Source organism: Moschus berezovskii, chromosome 4, assembly GCF_049115385.1.
Source record: "Moschus berezovskii isolate FMDL1 chromosome 4, NW_MosBer_1.0, whole genome shotgun sequence".
NCBI classification, from domain to species: Eukaryota; Metazoa; Chordata; class Mammalia; order Artiodactyla; family Moschidae; genus Moschus; species Moschus berezovskii.
Window position 1 is genome coordinate 117,855,250 of NC_142463.1, and position 18,132 is coordinate 117,873,381.

General features: G+C 52.9%; 2 protein-coding genes across 8 annotated transcripts in view; one reads left to right on the forward strand and one right to left on the reverse strand.

The window, feature by feature from the left end:
* C4H1orf226 (chromosome 4 C1orf226 homolog) overlaps window positions 1–18,132 on the forward strand; it is a 370,540-nt gene that overhangs the window by 348,639 nt on the left and 3,769 nt on the right. For 4 of the 6 annotated variants that reach the window (XM_055403082.2, XM_055403083.2, XM_055403084.2 and 1 more), the window contains 3 exons: window positions 1,903–2,068; window positions 3,460–3,612; window positions 17,197–17,506. In XM_055403082.2, the coding sequence (XP_055259057.2) occupies window positions 1,903–2,068; window positions 3,460–3,612; window positions 17,197–17,506 (629 nt within the window). Of the gene's footprint in view, window positions 1–1,902; window positions 2,069–3,459; window positions 3,613–9,807; window positions 14,203–14,350; window positions 16,910–17,196; window positions 17,507–18,132 lie in introns of those variants that run through there. The other 2 variants (XM_088835980.1, XM_088835979.1) reach the window with 2 other exon arrangements.
* On the reverse strand, window positions 9,553–12,450 carry SPATA46 (spermatogenesis associated 46). Of its 2 annotated transcripts, XM_088835981.1 has the most exons (4): window positions 12,115–12,184; window positions 11,428–11,442; window positions 11,005–11,118; window positions 9,553–10,352 (listed from the first exon to the last, which is right to left on the reverse strand). In XM_088835981.1, the coding sequence occupies exons 1-4, from the start codon at window positions 12,182–12,184 to the stop codon at window positions 9,826–9,828; spliced, it is 726 nt and encodes a 241-aa protein (XP_088692107.1). In that variant the 3' UTR covers window positions 9,553–9,825. The 2 variants fall into 2 exon arrangements, with proteins under 2 accessions (XP_088692107.1, XP_055259061.2); XM_055403086.2 differs by lacking the exons at window positions 11,428–11,442; window positions 12,115–12,184 and adding an exon at window positions 12,252–12,450.

An 18,132-nucleotide genomic window follows, 5' to 3' on the forward strand; every position in this document is an offset into this window, starting at 1 on the left:
ACAATTATGCCTCATGTTTCTGTTTTGCTCTGAAGAAAATAGAAAATGGATACTTAGCAATTCTGTCTGCCCAGTACATTCATTCCAGTGATGCTCTTAGTTGGAATAAATTACATTTACTGGCAGATGGAAGGTTATGGTTTCCCCTGGGGGCTCTTGTAGGGGTGAGGTTCCCACAGCAATTGTCCTGATTCTCAGAACCAGCAGGATCTGGGGGACTTTCTCGGTGAACTGTCTGCGTGCCTCATTTTTGCAAGGAAGACAGAGGCTTAATAGCCATCTACCATCTGATACTAGATTAAAATATTATTGCCACTGCTTTCCCTGTTCTTGCCCCTCTCTAGATCTCTTCTTAGTTTATTTGAGGCTGATGTCTGGACTGGAAGATCAGTCTTGTCCTTAGCAGCTCCTGGTGAAGGACAGATTCACTTTAGATTCCTTGGGCATCCTCCCCCTGGGGGAAAGATAGGCCTAACCTCAGGAGCCGTTAATGGAAAGTGGCAGCTAATCTCATTAGTGGCTCCACTTAGAAGCAGAGCCAACAACTGCAAGGTCAGGGCCTCAAATCTGGGCTGGGGTGAGGAGTTGGGGGAAGGAAGCAGCCACTGCGTCCAAAAGTGGGATCTCTGAGGGTTGGCTGCCGGGAGGGCAGACACTGCGGTAGCAGGACTCTGGGCCAAGCTCGGCCAGGCCATGGGGTGAACGTGACCTTTTACTCCCTGACAGAATGTGAATCTCTTTGGAGCAGACGGCTCCTCAGAAACCCAGAGCATTTGTTGTGTGAGTCAGAGAACCGACTCTTCCAACTCCTCCCTTCTCTCTCCTCCACTCGTGGCCCCACCTGCCCCACCCCGGTCCTCCTGCCTGTGTCTGTATCCACACCGTGTTTTTGGTTCAGGAAAACCCTCTTTTGTACAGGCTTCTTTGGTCTTAACCTCCAAGTCCATGAGCTCCCGTTACTCAGGGACCTTCAGAAACCTCCCAGAGCCCCTTTTCTCCAGTTCTTAACACAAAGGTCACACACTGTTGTCATTGCTGTGCGACTTAGTGTCGTGGAGCCAGAGTCCTGAGAGAGTCCCCGCATCTCTCCCCCGGGTTGTGTCCCCACACCCAGACTGCACACCGGGAGCAGAGAGGCCCCCTGGGCCCCGGGCACTCAGGGTGCCATTGCTGGTGCTCTACCGGGGGGCGGTGAGAGGGCGAGGGTCCCCCACTCCCCAGAGAAGGCGGCTCGCTGTCACCTCAGGCTGATGGCCACCTGCTGGACGAAGCCCTGTGGTCAGTCAGTCAGCAGCTGTTTGACCTCCGCCAGGTATGAGGCATGCTCCCAGAGGCCTCCGGATATAAAAAGGGAGCGGACGGTCCGGGCAGGAAGCTGACTCCCACCTCAGGCCTGGAAAAGCAGACTTCGGTACAGTCCCCTCACTGACTTAGGAAGGCCATGCGCCTGGCTTCCTGTTTCCCGCGCTGTTTGGCTGTGAGGAAGGGGAGAAGGAAGATTGGTACAGTGGTCTGCTGTGACACTGTCCTTCGCTCGTGGGTCAGGACATTAGTTTTTTGGCTTTGTTTTTGAAAAGACAAGGTGAGAGAAAGGTACCTGCCTCAACACAGCAGTAGTACGTTAGCTGACAGCAGTTCAGACGGGGCTGGGGCTGGGACCAGCTCTCTCTGCCTCTTCTCCCAGTGTGGGCTCTGCGTGGCAGATGCGGATCCAGGGCCCAGCTTCTTGCAGCTTCTCCTCTGCATTACAGGCCCAGGTGCCCATTCTGCCTGGGAAGGGGCGTCTCCGTCGTGCACTGGGGCTGGGAGGCGTGTCCGGCCCGGGCCTCCAGCGCGACTCGCGTCTCCATTCACGCCCCTTCCTTCTCTCTGCCCATCTCCCCCGCTGTCCGCTCTCCGCAGGTTCACTTGCTGAAGGACCAGCTGGCGGCGGAGGCCGCGGCCCGGCTGGAGGCCCAGGCCCGCGTGCACCAGCTCCTGCTGCAGAATAAGGACATGCTTCAGCACATCTCCCTGCTGGTCACGCAGGTGCAGGAGTTGGAGCTGAAGCTGTCGGGACAGAACGCCAGTAAGCGAGGACCCTGCCCGGCCTCGCCTCCCCGCGGAGGCTCTGGAACCGGGTGTTCTCTTCCCTACAGCTTTGGGTGGTACTGTTGGACCCCTGGCCCACCCTGGTTATCCTAGCAGAAAATATAAGCAGCTCTGTTTGTTCCATCGACACATTTAATGGAATTATAAAATGGCAGGGCCAGAGAGGGTCTTCGCTGCCTTCTAGCCCAGTGCCCAGATTTGACCTTGAAAGTCCCCAGGAGTCACCACCACATGTTCACCCAGCCTCTCCTTGATGGGCCCCCAGGCTCTTCACATCCTGAGGCTTCCTGGTTCCTTCTCAGAGGGCTTTTTCTATCAAAATACACTGAGCATCTATTGTGAGGCATGCTTTCTGAGAGCTCTGCAGGAGACGTCAGTCTGTCCAGTAGTTCACTCCCCCTGCATAACTCGGTAGCACAGAAAAGGCTGCTAGCAGTCTGTCTCTCAGTGGGTAAAGCAGAGGACTGTGTGTGGCCAGCACACTCTGCTGGCTAGGGGCAGAGGCTGCTTGGCTCCAGCCTGATATGCCTGCCTCTACTCCCAGCTGATCCCAGGCTGCTCTGGGAAGTGCTGGGAGACAGTGTGTCTCTATGGCACGCTGAACTTGTCCGTAGGTTGTCTGCTGCTCTCAGGGCTCACTGACTGGACCAATAGCGACTGATCATATACGTGATCTCATTTAATCCCTACAGTGGCAGATGATTTTGTGCCCATTTTACAGATGAAGAAACAGACTCGGAGATTAAATAACTACCTCCAGGTTTCAGGACTAGCATAGTGTGGAGCCAAGATTCAAACTCGGGTCTGATCATAAACAAATGCTTTCTGCATTATACCAGTAGTTCTCCCAAACTACCCTGTGAGCTTTTTAAAAAATGGATACTCACAGATCCAACCCACAGAGATTCTGCATTGGTAGGTCTCGGGCAGAGCTGAGAACTCTGTTTTTAAAGTGGCCCAAAGGTATGGATAGGGAACCACTGTACTTTACCACTCTGAAAGCCCTTCTGGATTTTTCTTTATCAAGGCCCTGTTGTATTAATGCCAGTTTACAAGGTTGCAGTAAACATTTCCACGTACGTTTAACATAGCTCTGCAATCTGTACCTTTTTCCTATCATGTTCCCCATTCAAAGCATCCGCTGGTCTTGCCAGCCCATCGCGGTCATGGCCCCGCCTTTGCCTCCTCCCCCGGCTCCTCCCCCTAGCCTGGCACGTCCATTCTGAGTCAAGTGGAAGGAAGGACTGAAAAGCCCACCCTTACCCCACTCCCCGCCCTCGTTGGCCAGGGACCTGGGTGGGCCAAGGATGGCTTTCAAACCAACTGCCTTGCTAATGCCACCCCTCCTCCTGTTGTCTCCCCCTCCAGTGGGCTCGCAGGACAGCTTGCTGGAGATCACCTTCCGCTCTGGAGCCCTGCCTGTGCTCTGTGACCCCACGACCCCGAAGCCAGAGGACCTGCACTCGCCGCCCCTGGGTGCGGGCTTGGCCGACTTCGCCCACCCAGCGGGCAGCCCCTTAGGTAGGCGCGACTGCTTGGTGAAGCTGGAGTGCTTCCGCTTTCTGCCACCCGAGGACACCCCGCCCCCTGCTCAGGGCCAGCCTCTGCTCGGCAGCCTGGAGCTCATCAAGTTCCGAGAGTCGGGGATAGCCTCGGAGTACGAGTCCAACACGGACGAGAGCGAGGAACGGGACTCGTGGTCCCAGGAGGAGCTGCCCCGCCTGCTGAACGTCCTGCAGAGGCAGGAGCTGGGCGACAGCCTGGATGATGAAATCGCCGTATAGGTGCCCTGGGGCGAGGAGGCCGAGGCCGAGGTGTGGAGGGCCGAGTCTGGCTGCTGCCTGGGTAGTGCTGCCAGCTGGTGGGCAGATGGGCACTGCTGAGGATATCCAGGGGCCTGAAAACGTTTACAGTTTCAGAAAAGCTTTAGGATTTTGCTTTGGAGGGTCAAGTGGGGAAGAAATTGGATTGGATTGCCAAAAGTGAATCAACTCCTCCCTCCTACTTGTGACTGCTGGGGGTGGAGTGGGCTTTCAGAGCCCATGGCTTTGGGAGAGGGTCCCTCTTGAGGACCACCAGGCTGCTGAAGGACCTGCTCCCACCTCCTGCATCATCAGGCTGCCCTGCTCTGTCACGTAAGGCCCTTGCTTTCCCTGCTTCTGTGGTCCCGGCCATGAAGGGAAGCCATCAGTACCTTCTCAGGTCCTTTGTGTTTAGATGCCAGGATGCTACCAGTTGCCTAACTCTTCCCTGACCTTCCTGGGAGGAATAACTTCTCTAAGCCTTTGCAGAGACTATAGAGGTCAAATGGTCCAGGCTAAAGGACAGGATAGTCCTTTCAGTGTGCGTGTGGATTGGAATGTGTCACATTGAGGGGATAGGCTTTCAGATAAATTGGATCCAAGCACTTTCTCTGGGTGGCGTCAAGTGTTGCTTCAGAGGGAGATGGGACTTCACTACCGGTCAGGCCTTGCCATGGAAGCCAGTGGGGAGGACAGCCTCTCTACTGCCCCAGATCACTGAGGTCTGATTCCTCAGTATAATGCCCTACCCACCTCCTGCCTACAAGTCCAACTCATCCCCAAGGAGGCTGGAAAGCTGCCTTCTCTCTCCCGTGTCCTGCGTCAAGGGCTGTGCCTACTGAAACTGTTGTAACACTCTGCCTCTATAAAAGCCTCAGAGCCCCCAGCCTTACCTCTCAACCTGTCCCCTCCACTGGGTGGAAGTGTGCAGTTTTTACTGCAAAAAAAGAAAAAGAACACAGGCTGGTAGCTGAGATTGCTCAAGTCCACTCTTCAGAATCACTGCCACTTAAGTCAGGGACCAGAGCCACCTTGCCCTTGACCAGCCTCCCTGTGGATGTGTGCCTTGCGCACACCTGTAAAAAGTGCCACGTGCAGTTCTCTTTTACCATCTAGGCCCGGAGGTTACCGTCTGATACACTGGGCTGATTGGGGCACTGAGGGCGCACTTACTTGTCCTTGCCTCCAATGAGACCCTAAGTGGCCGGTAACAGATCTGACGGTGTCTGAAGAGAGAGCTGAGACATGCTAGTGCTTTGTAATTTTGGGGAAATGTCTTTATCTTGAACAGCAAGTTTCAGACCCAGACTGTATTACTGTGCGGTTGGCAAAAACGTTCATTCAGGTTTTTCCATAGCGTCTTATGGGAAAACTCAAACGAACTTTCTGGCCAACCCAGTATTTGAGGATCAATTGGTAATGATGTGGTGGCTTCAAAATCAAGTTCTTTATGCCTGACTTGGCTTTATAAAATACAGAAATGAAAGTGCAGATCTTCTGTTATAGCTATAGTTGAATTTCCTCTAGACCCGAAAGTCCAAATTAAAGGAAATAAAGGCAGCTTTATGTTAGCCATCCTTGGTGCATGACGGTATCAGTGAAATGAGATGGGTGCATGTGTGGGTACCTGTGTGTACACGTGTGCTTGACACGCACTTGTGAGGGAAGATGTATATGTGTGTGTAGGCTTGTGAGAAGTGATCAGAGAGAAGAGAATGGGAATCTCCAGAGTGTCCAAATCAACAGTAGACTTGTGTTCTTTTCCTGATGCGCATTTAGTTGGAGCGGGGTGGCTCTGTGTTGTTACACTTTCTAGTTAATCATTGGAAGTAGGTCCAGAGACAGAAGGAAAGGAAGAACCGTGAAATCAGAGGAGAGAGGTCAGGAGTCCAGTTTGGCTGAGCCTCTCTAGCTTACAAAATCCTAACCCGGGCTTCCTTGAGCGTGGGTCCTCTTTGCTCACTAGTTGGGGTGTTCAGGGGAGGGGAAGGTGTGTGCAATGTGCCAGGAGAGGGCTTGTTTGGGGTGCGGAGAAGAGCGGGTGGAGAAGATAGTTTCTAAACGGGTCTTGAAAAGATTGCAAAGGAAAGAAGAAAGGAGGTGGTAGAGAGATTGAAGAATTGGAGAGGCTAGTTCTCGGTGCCACTGACTTGGGACCCATTCAAGACCCTTCCCTTCAGGAGGCTCCACAGTGGTTTCTCCCCACCTTGGCCCATCCTGTCCCCAGTTCAGGCCCTCCCTGGGGCACTGGGGTGTGTGTTGGCATCATCCTTAGTGTGGCCCAGCCGGCATGCGCTGGTTGTGTGGAGATGGAGGAGACAGAGGACAGATCTGGGGGCCTTCAAAGGTCACCAGCCCCGGGCAGGAAAGGGAGCGTTGCGGACCCCAGCCTCCACGTGCTGTCACCCTGTGCTCTCCCTCTGCTTCCTGCTCTGCTAACTCAGCTCCTGGCCTCCTCTCTTTCATCCTTCTACTCTGCCCTGTGTGGAGGATGAGTGGACACCAGGGGCGCCTCCCTTACGGTACCTGCCCCAGCCTCTCCCGGGTGCCAGCAGACTCTTGGGCACCCTAGGCTCTCACAGGCGTGGAGCCAGGGAGGAAGTGCTCTGCACAGGATGGACTCTGTATTGGAACTGAAAATTATATTCCTTATATTCCTGCTGATACCAATGCTGTCTATAAAGCCTCTTCATAGCCTCGCTTCTCTCAACTGCTCTCATCTAGGGGTTGTATTCCTTTTTATTTTCTCTTTGCCTGACTGCTTTCTCCTACCCCTCACCCAATTTCTCCCCCTCTCCCTGAGCCTTCTTCTTTCTAAAACTGTGTGGCATTAACTCTGTTGGATCAACTCTCTGGGAAAAGATTCGGTTCATGTAAGTGCACTTACTGCCTGGATGTTGTCACTAGTCTAGTGGCTTTTGCTAAATAAACCTTTCTTATTTCTAAAAGCTTTTCCATTGTCTTTTCTTGCTTCTTCTTTTCTACCTGCTCCTTCTCCCCACCCCACCCCACCCCACTCCCCAAGCCTGGTGGCATCAGCTCCGTGACGCACGATTCCCAAGGGTGTGGTGTTGAGAAAAAGAACTCATGCTTCCAACAAGGAGGGAAGGAAGGTGGTACCTTCAGAAGCAGTTTGTCCAGACCAGCCTTGCAGGATCAGGCTATACCAACAGTACTTATCCAGGGGCAGTGGTGCTCCCCCAGGGGATGTTTGACAATGTCTTTTTGGTTGTCACAACTCGGAAGGAGTCTATTGACCCATAGTGCTTGGAAGCCCACAGCTCAGCGGAGGGTCCTGTCTCACTGAGATGTGGGCTTTCCTGCAGGGAGCAGAGATGAGAGGGGAGGCAGAAGGCTGGCAAAGACGGATGGGAGAGAAATGTGGAGCTGCAGTGTCTCAAACCAGCATGTGATAAGCAGGCTACCATGACCGAAACGTCCAGCTCTTCGGAAGGCAGAGGTTTCGTTAAACTTGACTTTGGTGAGCCAGGCCTGAAGGAGAGTTGGAGGGTCAGGTCATCCAGGCTTACGTACCCTCTGCCCTTCTCTGGCTGAGTGACGGAACTGAACCTTGTTTTCTCATCTGTAAAATGGGAATACAGTGCACCACTAAAGCCTCAACGAAGAGTAAATGAGACTGCATTTTAGAAGCAGTCAGTGTTGCTACTCAGGGGTGCCTGGTCAGTGCAGGTGTGTGCTGCATGCATTTCTGCTGCGCTGAACCTACCCAGAACTCTATATTGAGAATGCTACTGGGGTCATAATGACACTACATTAAACGTGAAAGGTGGAAAGTACCTTGTCCTTAGGGAGAAAATGCTGAATTTCCGCACCTGCCAGGGCACGATTAGCATGTGCTGTGGCCCTCTGTCTCAGTCCCCAGCCTTTAGAGGGCTTTCTGTCTCTTTTTTAAAACTGTGCTCTGTGCCCAGGTGGCTCAGCGGTAAAGAATCACCTGCCAGTGATTGCCAGAGGCAGGAGGCGCAGGTTCAGTCCCTGGGTCAAGAAGGTCCTCTGGAGAAGGAAGTGGCCAGCCGCTCCAATACTCTTGCCTGGGAAATCCCATGGACAGAAGAGTTTGGTGGGCTGCCGTCCGTGGAATTGCAGAGAGACGGACAAAACTGAGCACACATGTACATCGTTCCCTGGCTGTGCCCACGGTGTGGCTGTCCTGGAGACGGGAGCGAGGGCTGGGCGGAGGGAGGACGATTCCTCTCCCGGGCCTCCCGTGCGCTCTGCCGAGGCCATGGGCAGCCACCCCAGGTCCTCGCCCTGTCCTCCTCTCCCTGTGCCGCTTCAGGAGCCCCATCACGGGGCTACGTGTGCACGGTGACGTCTGTAAGGAGAAGCCCCCGAGGGCTCAGGTGGCTTTTCCATTTAGGAAAGTAGCACATCAGAGTGAGGGCTAAAGAGTCGTTAGAGTTTCTCCTCTGCCTCCTCAGAGTTCCAGGCCCTGGAAGAAGTAGAGTCATGTCAGGGCTGCCTGCAGACCACCTTGCCTCGTGAGGGGAGAGTGGACCCTGCATGTCCTGGCTCCTGGTCCAGCTGGAGGCTGTGGGTGGTGGAGGGACGCGAAGGAGTGGGGTGAGGAGCAGAGCACTGGGTGTGGGGCTGGGAGTGGTCTCACAGCAGAGGACTGGGACGCGGTGGGACCTTGGGTCCAGTCTCTCTCTCTCACAGAGAAACCACAGATGGTATTGTGCTAAGCAGAAGCAGCTTTGCTGAACCATAACGTGGGGCTTCAGAAAGACTTACCATATGAACGCGGGGAGGGTCAGAGGAGATCCTCCCCACATTGGCCAACCAGTGGGCAGGCAGAGACAAGGGGAGGGCTGGTGCCAGGGTCCCTGAAAGGAAATGCGCCCCCACCCCCCTGCATTGAAGGAGCCCACTGAGTCACTCGGGAGATGAAGTGAGAGGTAAATAAAGCCTAAAAATGAGACCATCGAGCATTAAGCTCGGTTTCGCTTTCACCACACAATGGGCAGAACAGGTGTCCTTGCTGCCCACTCGATGCTCATCCATTTTTCTGTGTCAGAGTGGGCTGTGAGGTTTGCTCGAAAACGGAATAAGGGTCAGGGCTGTCTGCTGGGACATTCCTTGGTGCTAGAAGCAGTGTTTTCACATGTTTAACCTGGCCTTTCTGCCATGACTCAACAAAGCTATGTCAAGACGTCCCATGGGTCAAAAATGATCTACTTCAGCCAGAGATGTCGCTTCCAAGAGAAGCATCATGGTATACGCGGTAGGAATGGGCCCCAGCCTTATTTGCCTCTCTTCTGGCTTATATGTGAGGCATGGCCTTCCCATTCCATCCCTCAGAAGATCTAACACCTAAGAAGCTTTCAGACTGCACACAGATTCTGCTGGTGCAACCTTCCCCAGGCTGACAGGAGAAGGCCTTCAACCCTTCTCCCTCCGTGCGAGCTTCCCCATGGCACAGGGCCAGGACCAATCACAGAGGGAGCGGCAGGAAGGTCAGGGTCCTAGAGCAGTGGTTCTCATACTTGAGCTGCATCAGAATCGCCTAGAGGGCAATTCCAGCACAGACCACGGGGCCCACCCACAGTGTTCTGATTCACTCAGTCTGAGAATTTAATTTCTAGCAAATTCCCAGGGGATACTGACACTTCTGGTCTGCACACCTCACTTTGAAAAACTACCATCTCGGAAGATACTCCCATACTTTGGGTATTCTTTCAAAACAAAGAGGCAGGGAGATGGGCCTGGTGTTGCTAGGCAACCAGCAGCAGAAGGGAAATGGGTTGGGGGCCAGAGGCTGGGAAGGATGGGGTACAGGGTGACCTCACGCTTAACAAAAGGCCATCGCTGACTTTGGTTTATTGACATCTCCACAGAGACATAAATAGGTACCATCCCCTATTTACCTGGCGTCATCCACTAACAAGGCAGCCACTGCCATCCAGCAGGCCTACCTGAAGGCCTGGCCGCTGCCCAAGGAGAGCCTGTCTCCTGGCCGGGCCTTCTGCTCCTTGCCCCAGAGGGTTTTGAGCTTGCGGTAGTATACCTTGCAGCTGAAGCCCTCCTGGAAGCCCCTCTTGATGTGGCTCTTGAGGGAGTGCAGCGTCGGGTACAGGCGGCAGCAGGACGCACACTTGTAGCCATTCTGCTGGCCCGGGTGCCACTTGGAGGCCATCAGGATGTCCTGGGATGTGATGGAGTCTGTGGGGTCTGGGCCTGGCCTGGACTTCTTGGTGGCCTCTCGGAGGCAGGTGTTCTCTGGGGAGGGAGAGGATGAGCAGATGCTCTCAGCCGTGTCCTCTGGGAGGCAGCTGTCCCCCTGACCCTCATCACTCTGCACCTCCGGGAAGCTGTAGGTCTCAAGGTGGCTGTCTGTGTCCTTGCGTAGAAAGTAGCTGTAAGGGGAGAACCAGGGCCGGTAGATCGCGCAGTTCCACCTCAGCTGCTCTCCATTTGGGGAGCCCCCCAAGAAGTAATCTGCAAATGAAAGAGTTGGGTCTGAGCCTCAGGCCAGGCAGGGAGCAGTGAGGCCTGGGGTGGCCGGAGACTGTGCAGAGAAGCCGAAGGACAGGAAGACAGGTAGTCGGGCACGCCCTCAGGTTACCTCTGCCCCTCCTTGAGTGCAGTTCTGAGAGCAGGCAGAGGGTGGGGTGGGGAGAGCAGTCTAAGGCATTCCTTCCTGCTGTTTGCTTTTCTGCTGGTACAAATGGCAGTTTGACCTCGGGGTGGTGACTCCCGTTGGAATCACTAACTAAGCCCTGGTATTTGTCAGCTGTGTCCCTCCCTAAGGACGCCTCTCCTCTGCCTCCTCTAAGGAGCAGACTGCCAGACCTCTGCATTCCCTCTTCCTTCCACCAGTGGCTGTGGCCATTTTTCCAGCCTCACTGTCTGCCTTCAACAGCCTGGTCAGGCAGAAACTGCTGTTGTACATCAGCGTGAGAGACAGGAGAGGAGAAGCAAGAGGCCTACACAGGCCTGCAGGTCTCTGCTAAAGCAAGCACCAGCAGAAGACTGCAGGGGGCAAGGCAGCGGGTGGTGATCCCATGCACAGCTCCCCCATGCCCTTAGGGGAGCAGCCCCATCTCCCCAACTTCTCCCTGGTGCCCGCCCCAGCCAGAGAAGGCCTCACCTGGCGAGATCACTATATTCTGCATCCTGTGCCAGAGAACGCTGCTTGGGTACTGGGGTAGCAGGGCCTGAACTGGGCTGGACCCCTCAGTGGGTAACACAGTCTTGGCGATGTCTGGGTTACAGGAGAAACATTCTGGTGAGCTGAGCAGTGTTGGGAGTCCTCTTGTTGGGACCCTCCCCCAAGACGTACCTAGAGGTTCAACCTTGGTACTTTCAAGGCACTACAAAGCTGGAGCAAAACAGTGACCTTTCTTGCACCTAGATAGGCAGAGCTATTCTGGGTGACCTCCTGGAGAATTCCAAGTAGGGTGTGGTTTCACTGAGACCCAGGAAAGAGCCTCTCCAAAGGAGAATGTAAGGCATGGGCCAGATGGCAGCTTTCTGCCCGGCCCAGCCCTCTCTTGACCCTCCTGCAGCTCACCGTGTATGTGTGGGCCTCTGTCTTCACTCTACATTGTACCTTTTGGGTCCCTCCAGGGCCCAGGGGAGGGAGTCACGGGCCCTGTTGCTTTGTTACAAGATCCCTTTGAGGATGAAAAGCTGGTTTCTCCAGTAAAAGTGCCTCCCACCCACAGCCAGAGAGTGTTCGGATGAACCTTGGCTGTCTGATGGCTGCTGATAATTGGCTTAAAAAGCTGACTCGCCTCAAATCTCAGATTCGTAGCGGTGCTCAGCTTGGGAAACGGATACAAATGTCCTGTGTATAGGCAGTGAGTGTTCAGGAGAACTCCTCCACAGAGCAGCACTTAACCTTCAGTGTGTGTGGGAGCCACCTGGGATGCTGTTAAAGTGCGGATTCTGGCTCAGCAGGTCTTGGGTAGGGCCTGAGGTTCTGCATTTCTGACAAGCTCCCAGATGATGTTGATGTCCCAGGTCCATGGCCCATGCTTTGAATAGCAAGTCAGAACGTTCAACTTTATTCCATGATGAACTCATCAGCCTCTTCTTCTCCAACTTACATAGACAGGCTGTCCCCTCGAGTGTCCATGCAGATTCAGAGGGTGAGAAGTGTGACAGCAAACGTTCCCCCCATTCTTCACTTGTGAAAAATGAATGAACAGCAGGAACTACTTACCTGGTTTCTCCAATTAAAATGCCTCCCACCCACAGCATTTTGAAAAATTGTTTTCTCCCTGTGTGTAATTTAACTTTCTCACTAAATCGAGGTCCTGTAACATGATCTGGTACTCAATTACAAGCTTCAAAGAGCCACATTTTGGGGGGCCCAGTGGCACCAGAGTTTACCTGGCAAGCTGGTGGCACATGAGGACATTATATCAGGAAAAACGCTCAGGGCAGGGGAAGAGATTCGAGCTCCAGAAATGCTGAGGAGTGAGAAGTTCTCCATGTTCTGACTCCCGAAGGGTACGGAGGTCACACACACTTGCTCCCAAGGGGCGGGTTGGGTTGTCCAGACGATAAACATTCTGAATGCAGGTGACATCACAAGAAAACCACATGATTCCACTCACCAGGAAGGTCCCCCTCAAAGATGGATGGAGTCTGATGCAAGCAAGATAAACATTTTTGAAGATTTTTTGACTTGGCATTCCTCGGTGGCCAGCCTTGATTGGGAGTACCCGGAGGGGTGGAGGCCTGCAGGAGAGGCCTGGTAGCGGCGCTGTCTGTTCCCCATCTGCTGTTAGTGTCCCTTTTCCGTGTTGCTGTCACTACCCCCAGCTCTGGGGTTCTCTGTCCTCTCTGAATGACCTCCTTGTTTTCTTTTTCATCTGCCTAATGTCTACCACCAGATTTTTTTGTTGTTTTAATTTAGCTTCTGGTTTGGGATATGGTGTATACTTTTATATTTTTCTTTGGAAATAATTTCAAACTTATAAAAAGCTGCAAAAATAAAATCAGTACAGAGAACATCCATGTACCCTGTATCTAGATTTTCCTATTGTTAACATTTTATTCCATTTGCTTTATCAACTCCCTCCCTGTCTGTCTATCCATGTATACATTTTTGGGGTTTTTTTTGCCCCTGAGGTATTTGAAGGTAAGTTACAAACATAATGTCCCTTTGTGCCTAAATACTCAATATGTTCTCCCCAAGAATAGGGACCAGATACTGTTTTAGATGGTTGGTGCTGTCTATTTTTAGCAAGTGACTAAAACATAAATGGGTGGCTTACTCAAAACCATTTGCTCATTATAAGCAATTTTCCCATGAGGCTGTGAACTCAGAGTGGCAAGGTTGCCTCTTTTCTTTGCTTCACTTCTGTCATATAACAGCCTGGGTAGCCTGCTAGAGGGTTGATGGGTGAGTTGAAGGTGCCCCCTTCTAGATCATCACCACTAGATGCATATGGGGCCTTAGGTGTAAAGGTGGATATGTTTGTGCGGTGTGGGAAAGCTCTGGTCCACTCTGTAAGCAGCCGTGGACTCCCCCCGCTGTGTGCGGACCAAGTGTGAGTGAGCGTCTGCATGTGAGAGCCCGGAGTTGTCGTGTTTGATCACAGCACTCAGACGTTTGCTGGGGGGCAGTGTGGGGAACGTGCTGTCCTCACCTGCTGCCTCCACAGCCTGGTCTGGAATGTTAGAACGTGTTGGGATGCAAACTGATACTATGTACCGTGGCGACTGGAAGGTATCGTCCATTTCAGTTGGCTGTTGTGGCGTACAGAAAGATCAGGGCTTGGGGAGTCAGCCTGTGTGAGTTCTAACTTTGGCTCGAGCGTTTAGCTCCCTGTGGGTACGAGGCACAACTCTCTGCCACGGGCTTTTCCCATTCTGTTAGTTGATGTGGTTGGAGGAGATGACCGTCTCCCTGGTCTTAAATCTAGTGACTTACATGTGGAAATGAGACAGTGAAGGAAGGGGTGATCCAGGAGACTTAGAACTCCATCCTGCCCTGGCCCATTCCATTCCTCCTGCCGCCAGCTAGGAACTCCAGATATACTTAATGCACAGGGGGCTCAGAATACTGGGGGAGATACAGGCGGCTCCATCAGTGCCTGCTGGGAGAGTTTTTAAAATCGACTCTGTTTTGGTCTGGTTATTAAACGCACACAGGTCCCCGGTCGTCCCAGGTGCCTCGTAGCAGGGCCCCTGTCTTGCATGCTGTGTCCTCCTGGTGTGTTGTGGCTGGTGGCCCAGACAGGAGATGATGCTCCCCATTTGGTTGGTCACTACGTAAAACGTGTTTCTCTCTTGTTTGTTTCCCACCTGCTTTCCGAGCCCCTTTCTCGGACAGGTAAGATACCGTCTTTCTTACAGATGACTTTGGCTCCAGATGTTCCTCTCTGCTTGACTGTGTGCATGCTGGGGGTGCAACAGGGAGGGTCACCTGGTTGGGGTCCAATTAGCTTCCTTTCCACCATCACTGTTATTTTCTGAACCACCACGCTTCTAGTCCTGACAGTGTGTGCAGTCTTAATGCTTTCAGCAGGAAAGGGGCTTTCTGTACACCCCTCAGATGGGGAGATGAAGGAAGCCCCAGGGAGAGTCCTGCGCTGGAGGCTGGCAGTTCCTCCCAGTCTGACCTCAGGAGCCCCTGTGGACCACTCCCACTGGAGAGGGTTTTCAGTGACTTTTCTAAATGGAAAAGGGCTTGGAGAACAGTTTCTCTAAGATGTTAGCTCCTAAGGCAGTCAGTTTTAAGTATTCATGTCAAAAGTCAATTCAATTAAGCTATTTGCTAAATGCCTGCTATTGTGCAAGGCACTATGCTGAGCATTGTAGACGAAAAATATCATTTAAGATGCTACAGCCCATCAAGCAGCTTATTTTATTATAAAAACAAGATGTATTTACCAGAAGACTTCAGAGAATTGTAAAGAGAGTATATGATGGGCTAGCTTTAAATTACTTAAGAATTCAGCATATACATTCTGACGGGTAGAGAAGCAAGAAGTACAGGAAATCTAAAATGGTGCTTAGTCAAAAAGTTATGTTTATTAGACTGTTTCTTCAATAATTATAATAAAAGGGGCTTACAGTTTACAAGTTGCTTTGCCAGGTGTTTTTGGTACTTACACTTTTAGAAATGAATATGTCTGCTCTGAAAATTCACATTAAATCAATAAAGAAACAGCCACAGAACTGTGTGAGCCCAGAAGTGGTGGGGATTGGCCTTCTTCCCCAGCCTACCTCTCTTGAACACTCGCTCTAGTTTCATGGTGGCCCAAATACTTTCTGATTTTGGGGGAAATCATTAATGTATTAGTTTCCAGGAGTTCATGATCAAAGAAAACTTTGAAGAATATGGGTCATGATAGGTAAATTACACAAAAGTGGAGAGCATGGCAAGATTCACACTCTCAGGAGGAGACTCGAGTTGATACCCCTGCTGTAGGATGGGCCAGGAACTCCTGCTGGAGTGGTGGCTCTACACCCGGCAGTCAGCCAGCCTGAACCGGTGGGCCCTGTGCCCGATGTCCTGGCGGTGCTCTAATCAAGTTCCTCATGTCTCCTGCAGAGGTGCTTTTCCTGCACATGGGTTAGGGTCAGTTACAGAGGTGAAGACTGGGGCTCACCAAAGGGGGAGATTCCACTCTTCCCACAGCTGCCTCCTACCTCCAAAGACCCTCACCTTCTGGCTTATTGAGGTAGTTGGCTCAGAAGAGATATCTCTGCTTGAAACCACAAGAGAGAAATACTCCCTGTGACCCAGGACTCAGCAGGGCAGGGCAGAGAAGTGCTTTATGCGCAAGTTCAACAGAGGGGCTTCCCTGGTGGCTCAGATTATAAAGAATCCACCTGCAATGCAGGAGACCTGGGTTCAATCCCTGAGTTGGGAAGATCCCCTGGAGAAGGAATACTCCTGTATTCCTTGCTGGAGAATTCCATGGACAGAGAAGCCCGGCAGGCTACAGTCCATGGGGTCACAAAGAGACACGACTGAGCGACTAACTTTCACTTTTTTCAACAGAAGAAAATGTACACCCTAATCTCAGTTCCTCTTAGGAAGGCTCAGCAAAAATAGACACTTAGGAGAGGAGCCTGTGACCGAAAGCAACCTCTCCTCCCCACAGATTGACAAAAGTATCTGGAGCAGTTGGGAAGGACAGGAACCTCCAGCCTGCTTGCAAGGTGTTAGCATGGGTCTGGCTGCACCGAGGCCTGCGCTGAATTTCCAGGTGGGGAGACGCTGCCCCGTGCCAGGGTGTAGACAGCATGGCTTGGAACCCTGAGCTCCAGCCATTCCAGTTACACATCTCAGAGCTGCTGCGGTCTTGGTTTCCACAGTGGGTTTGGCAGTTGAGAGCATTTGTTTTGAGCGCCTACTGTGTGCTAGCTGTCAAAGACCCAAAGATGAATGAGACATGGCCACTGCCTTGCAGGCACCAACAACTCAGTGGGTCTCCTCTCAGCCCTTTGAGTTAGTTAATCCTTCCAGCTGGAGAACGATCCCTAAGAGGAGTGTCCACAAGGCATATTAGACTGCATGCAAGGCAGGGAACGGAGTGGGAAAAGCTCTGAGCTTCGGGCGAGAAACCCTGGTTTCTCATTCCCACTGCACCAGTAATTGGCCTGTGGCCTGGGGCCCAACAGTTCACTGCTCTGAGCCTCCATTTCCTCCTCCATAATGAAAGTGTTAACCACACCCCACCTCACTAGGTTGTCATGAGGATTAAGCGAGCTGCTGTTTGTCGGCTTCCTCCTGCTTCCTGGGCACCAAGCACTTGTCCGTTTGGTTCACACCATCTGTCCTCAAACAGCTGGTCCATTCTCCCAGATTCCACACCAGGAGAAGTGGGCATTTTCCATGGAGAAGGCATGCTACGCATGTGGCTCTTTAGCAGAGAACCTCCAACCCCAGGCCTCACGCTCGCTCCTCCTCCACCAGCGTCTACCCCAGAACCCGATCAGTGCTGTGTGGGCTCACCGCAATGTGAAAATGTCCGTCTCATCACTTCATCCTTGTTTTCCTTGACTTTAGAAGGCCTGGTGACCCCAAGGTAAGGAGTTAGGCAGTGAGTCAAGGAGGCAGGCTTAAAGGGATAAGTTCACTTTCTTTGCGGCTAGAGTTCATCACTGATTAACCTGGGTGAGGCAGAACTAGAATTTCTGGTCCCACAGCCCATCAAGACAATGGGATTGGAAGGTTCAAGAGTGTCTTTGCTGGCGCTCTCGGCTGGTGAGGTTGCAGAGCTGTGGGTGTGGTCTAAGGAGAAGACCGGCAGTGATGGGGGAAGAAGTCCCACCGCCCTCCCCTCACCGGCTCTCTCTCTCCCTCTGTTTGTAGTCGATCACAGCATGTTTGAGAACCTGAACACAGCCCTCACTCCCAAGCTCCCGTCGAGCCGCTCCTTCCCCCACCTGTCCAGGCCAGCAGCCCCCAGCTCTGCTGCTCAGGGCTCTGTGGAGCCCGGGGGGCCCGGACTCTGGGTGGGCAGCAGTCAGCACCTCAAGAGCCTGGGCAAAGCGGTGGGGGCCAAAGTGAATGACCTCCTGCGGAGAAAGGAGCCCTCAAGCCTGGGCAGCGTGGGCACGACAGAGGTCAACAAGACCGCAGGGGCCCAGCTGGCCGGCGGGGCTGACGAGGATGACGGAAGGTGAGTGCTCCACCTGTCACCTCTGCGGGTCTGTGGGCCAGGAAGAGGCTTGCAGGTAAACTGTAGTGTCTCGAGAGGAGAATGACCCTGGGGAAGGGACGTGAGGTGGTCACGTGAGGAGTAGCTGAAGGGTGGCGTTTGGGGCAGCCGGTTTCACCGTCCACCACCACCGCTGAGGTTCACGGCGTGCCCATCATGTCCTGTGCTTCAGCGGCGCCCTTTTTCCTGACCCTGCCGCAATCCTCTGAGGTCGACGGTATCACTTCCATTTTGCAGACAGTGCAGGTTCAGAGTGGTAATGTGAGGAGCTTAAGGGTACAAAGTTAGTGATTGGCAGAGCTGGATTCAAACCCAGGTATTGTGGAAAGCAAGCTTCCCAGGGGGATTCCGACACCCAGCCCTGTGTGAGAAGCCCTGCCCTGACAGTATTGGAGAAGCCAGTGTTTGGGCAGGTGCAGGGGAAGCCTCCCATTTTGAGCCTCGTTTTAGACACTGAGCTGAACTGGTAGCTTATAGGGTAAAGCCTCCGCCTGCAATGCAGGAGACCCGGGTTCAATCTCTGAGTCAGGAAGATCCCCTGGAGAAGGAAATGGCAACCCACTCCAGTACTGTTGCCTGGAAAACTT

What these genes read in the sequence shown, in the direction of transcription:
- SPATA46 (XM_055403086.2), bottom strand. Translation starts at nt 12,450, where the DNA reads ATGTCACCTGCATTCAGAATGTTTATCGTCTGGACAACCCAACCCGCC. An exon ending in ATGTGCCACCAGCTTGCCAG is followed by an intron (nt 11,119 to 12,251) that starts GTAAACTCTGGT and finishes CCTGTAACCCAG; the next exon opens with ACATCGCCAAGACTGTGTTA. An exon ending in GAATATAGTGATCTCGCCAG is followed by an intron (nt 10,353 to 11,004) that starts GTGAGGCCTTCT and finishes TTTCATTTGCAG; the next exon opens with ATTACTTCTTGGGGGGCTCC.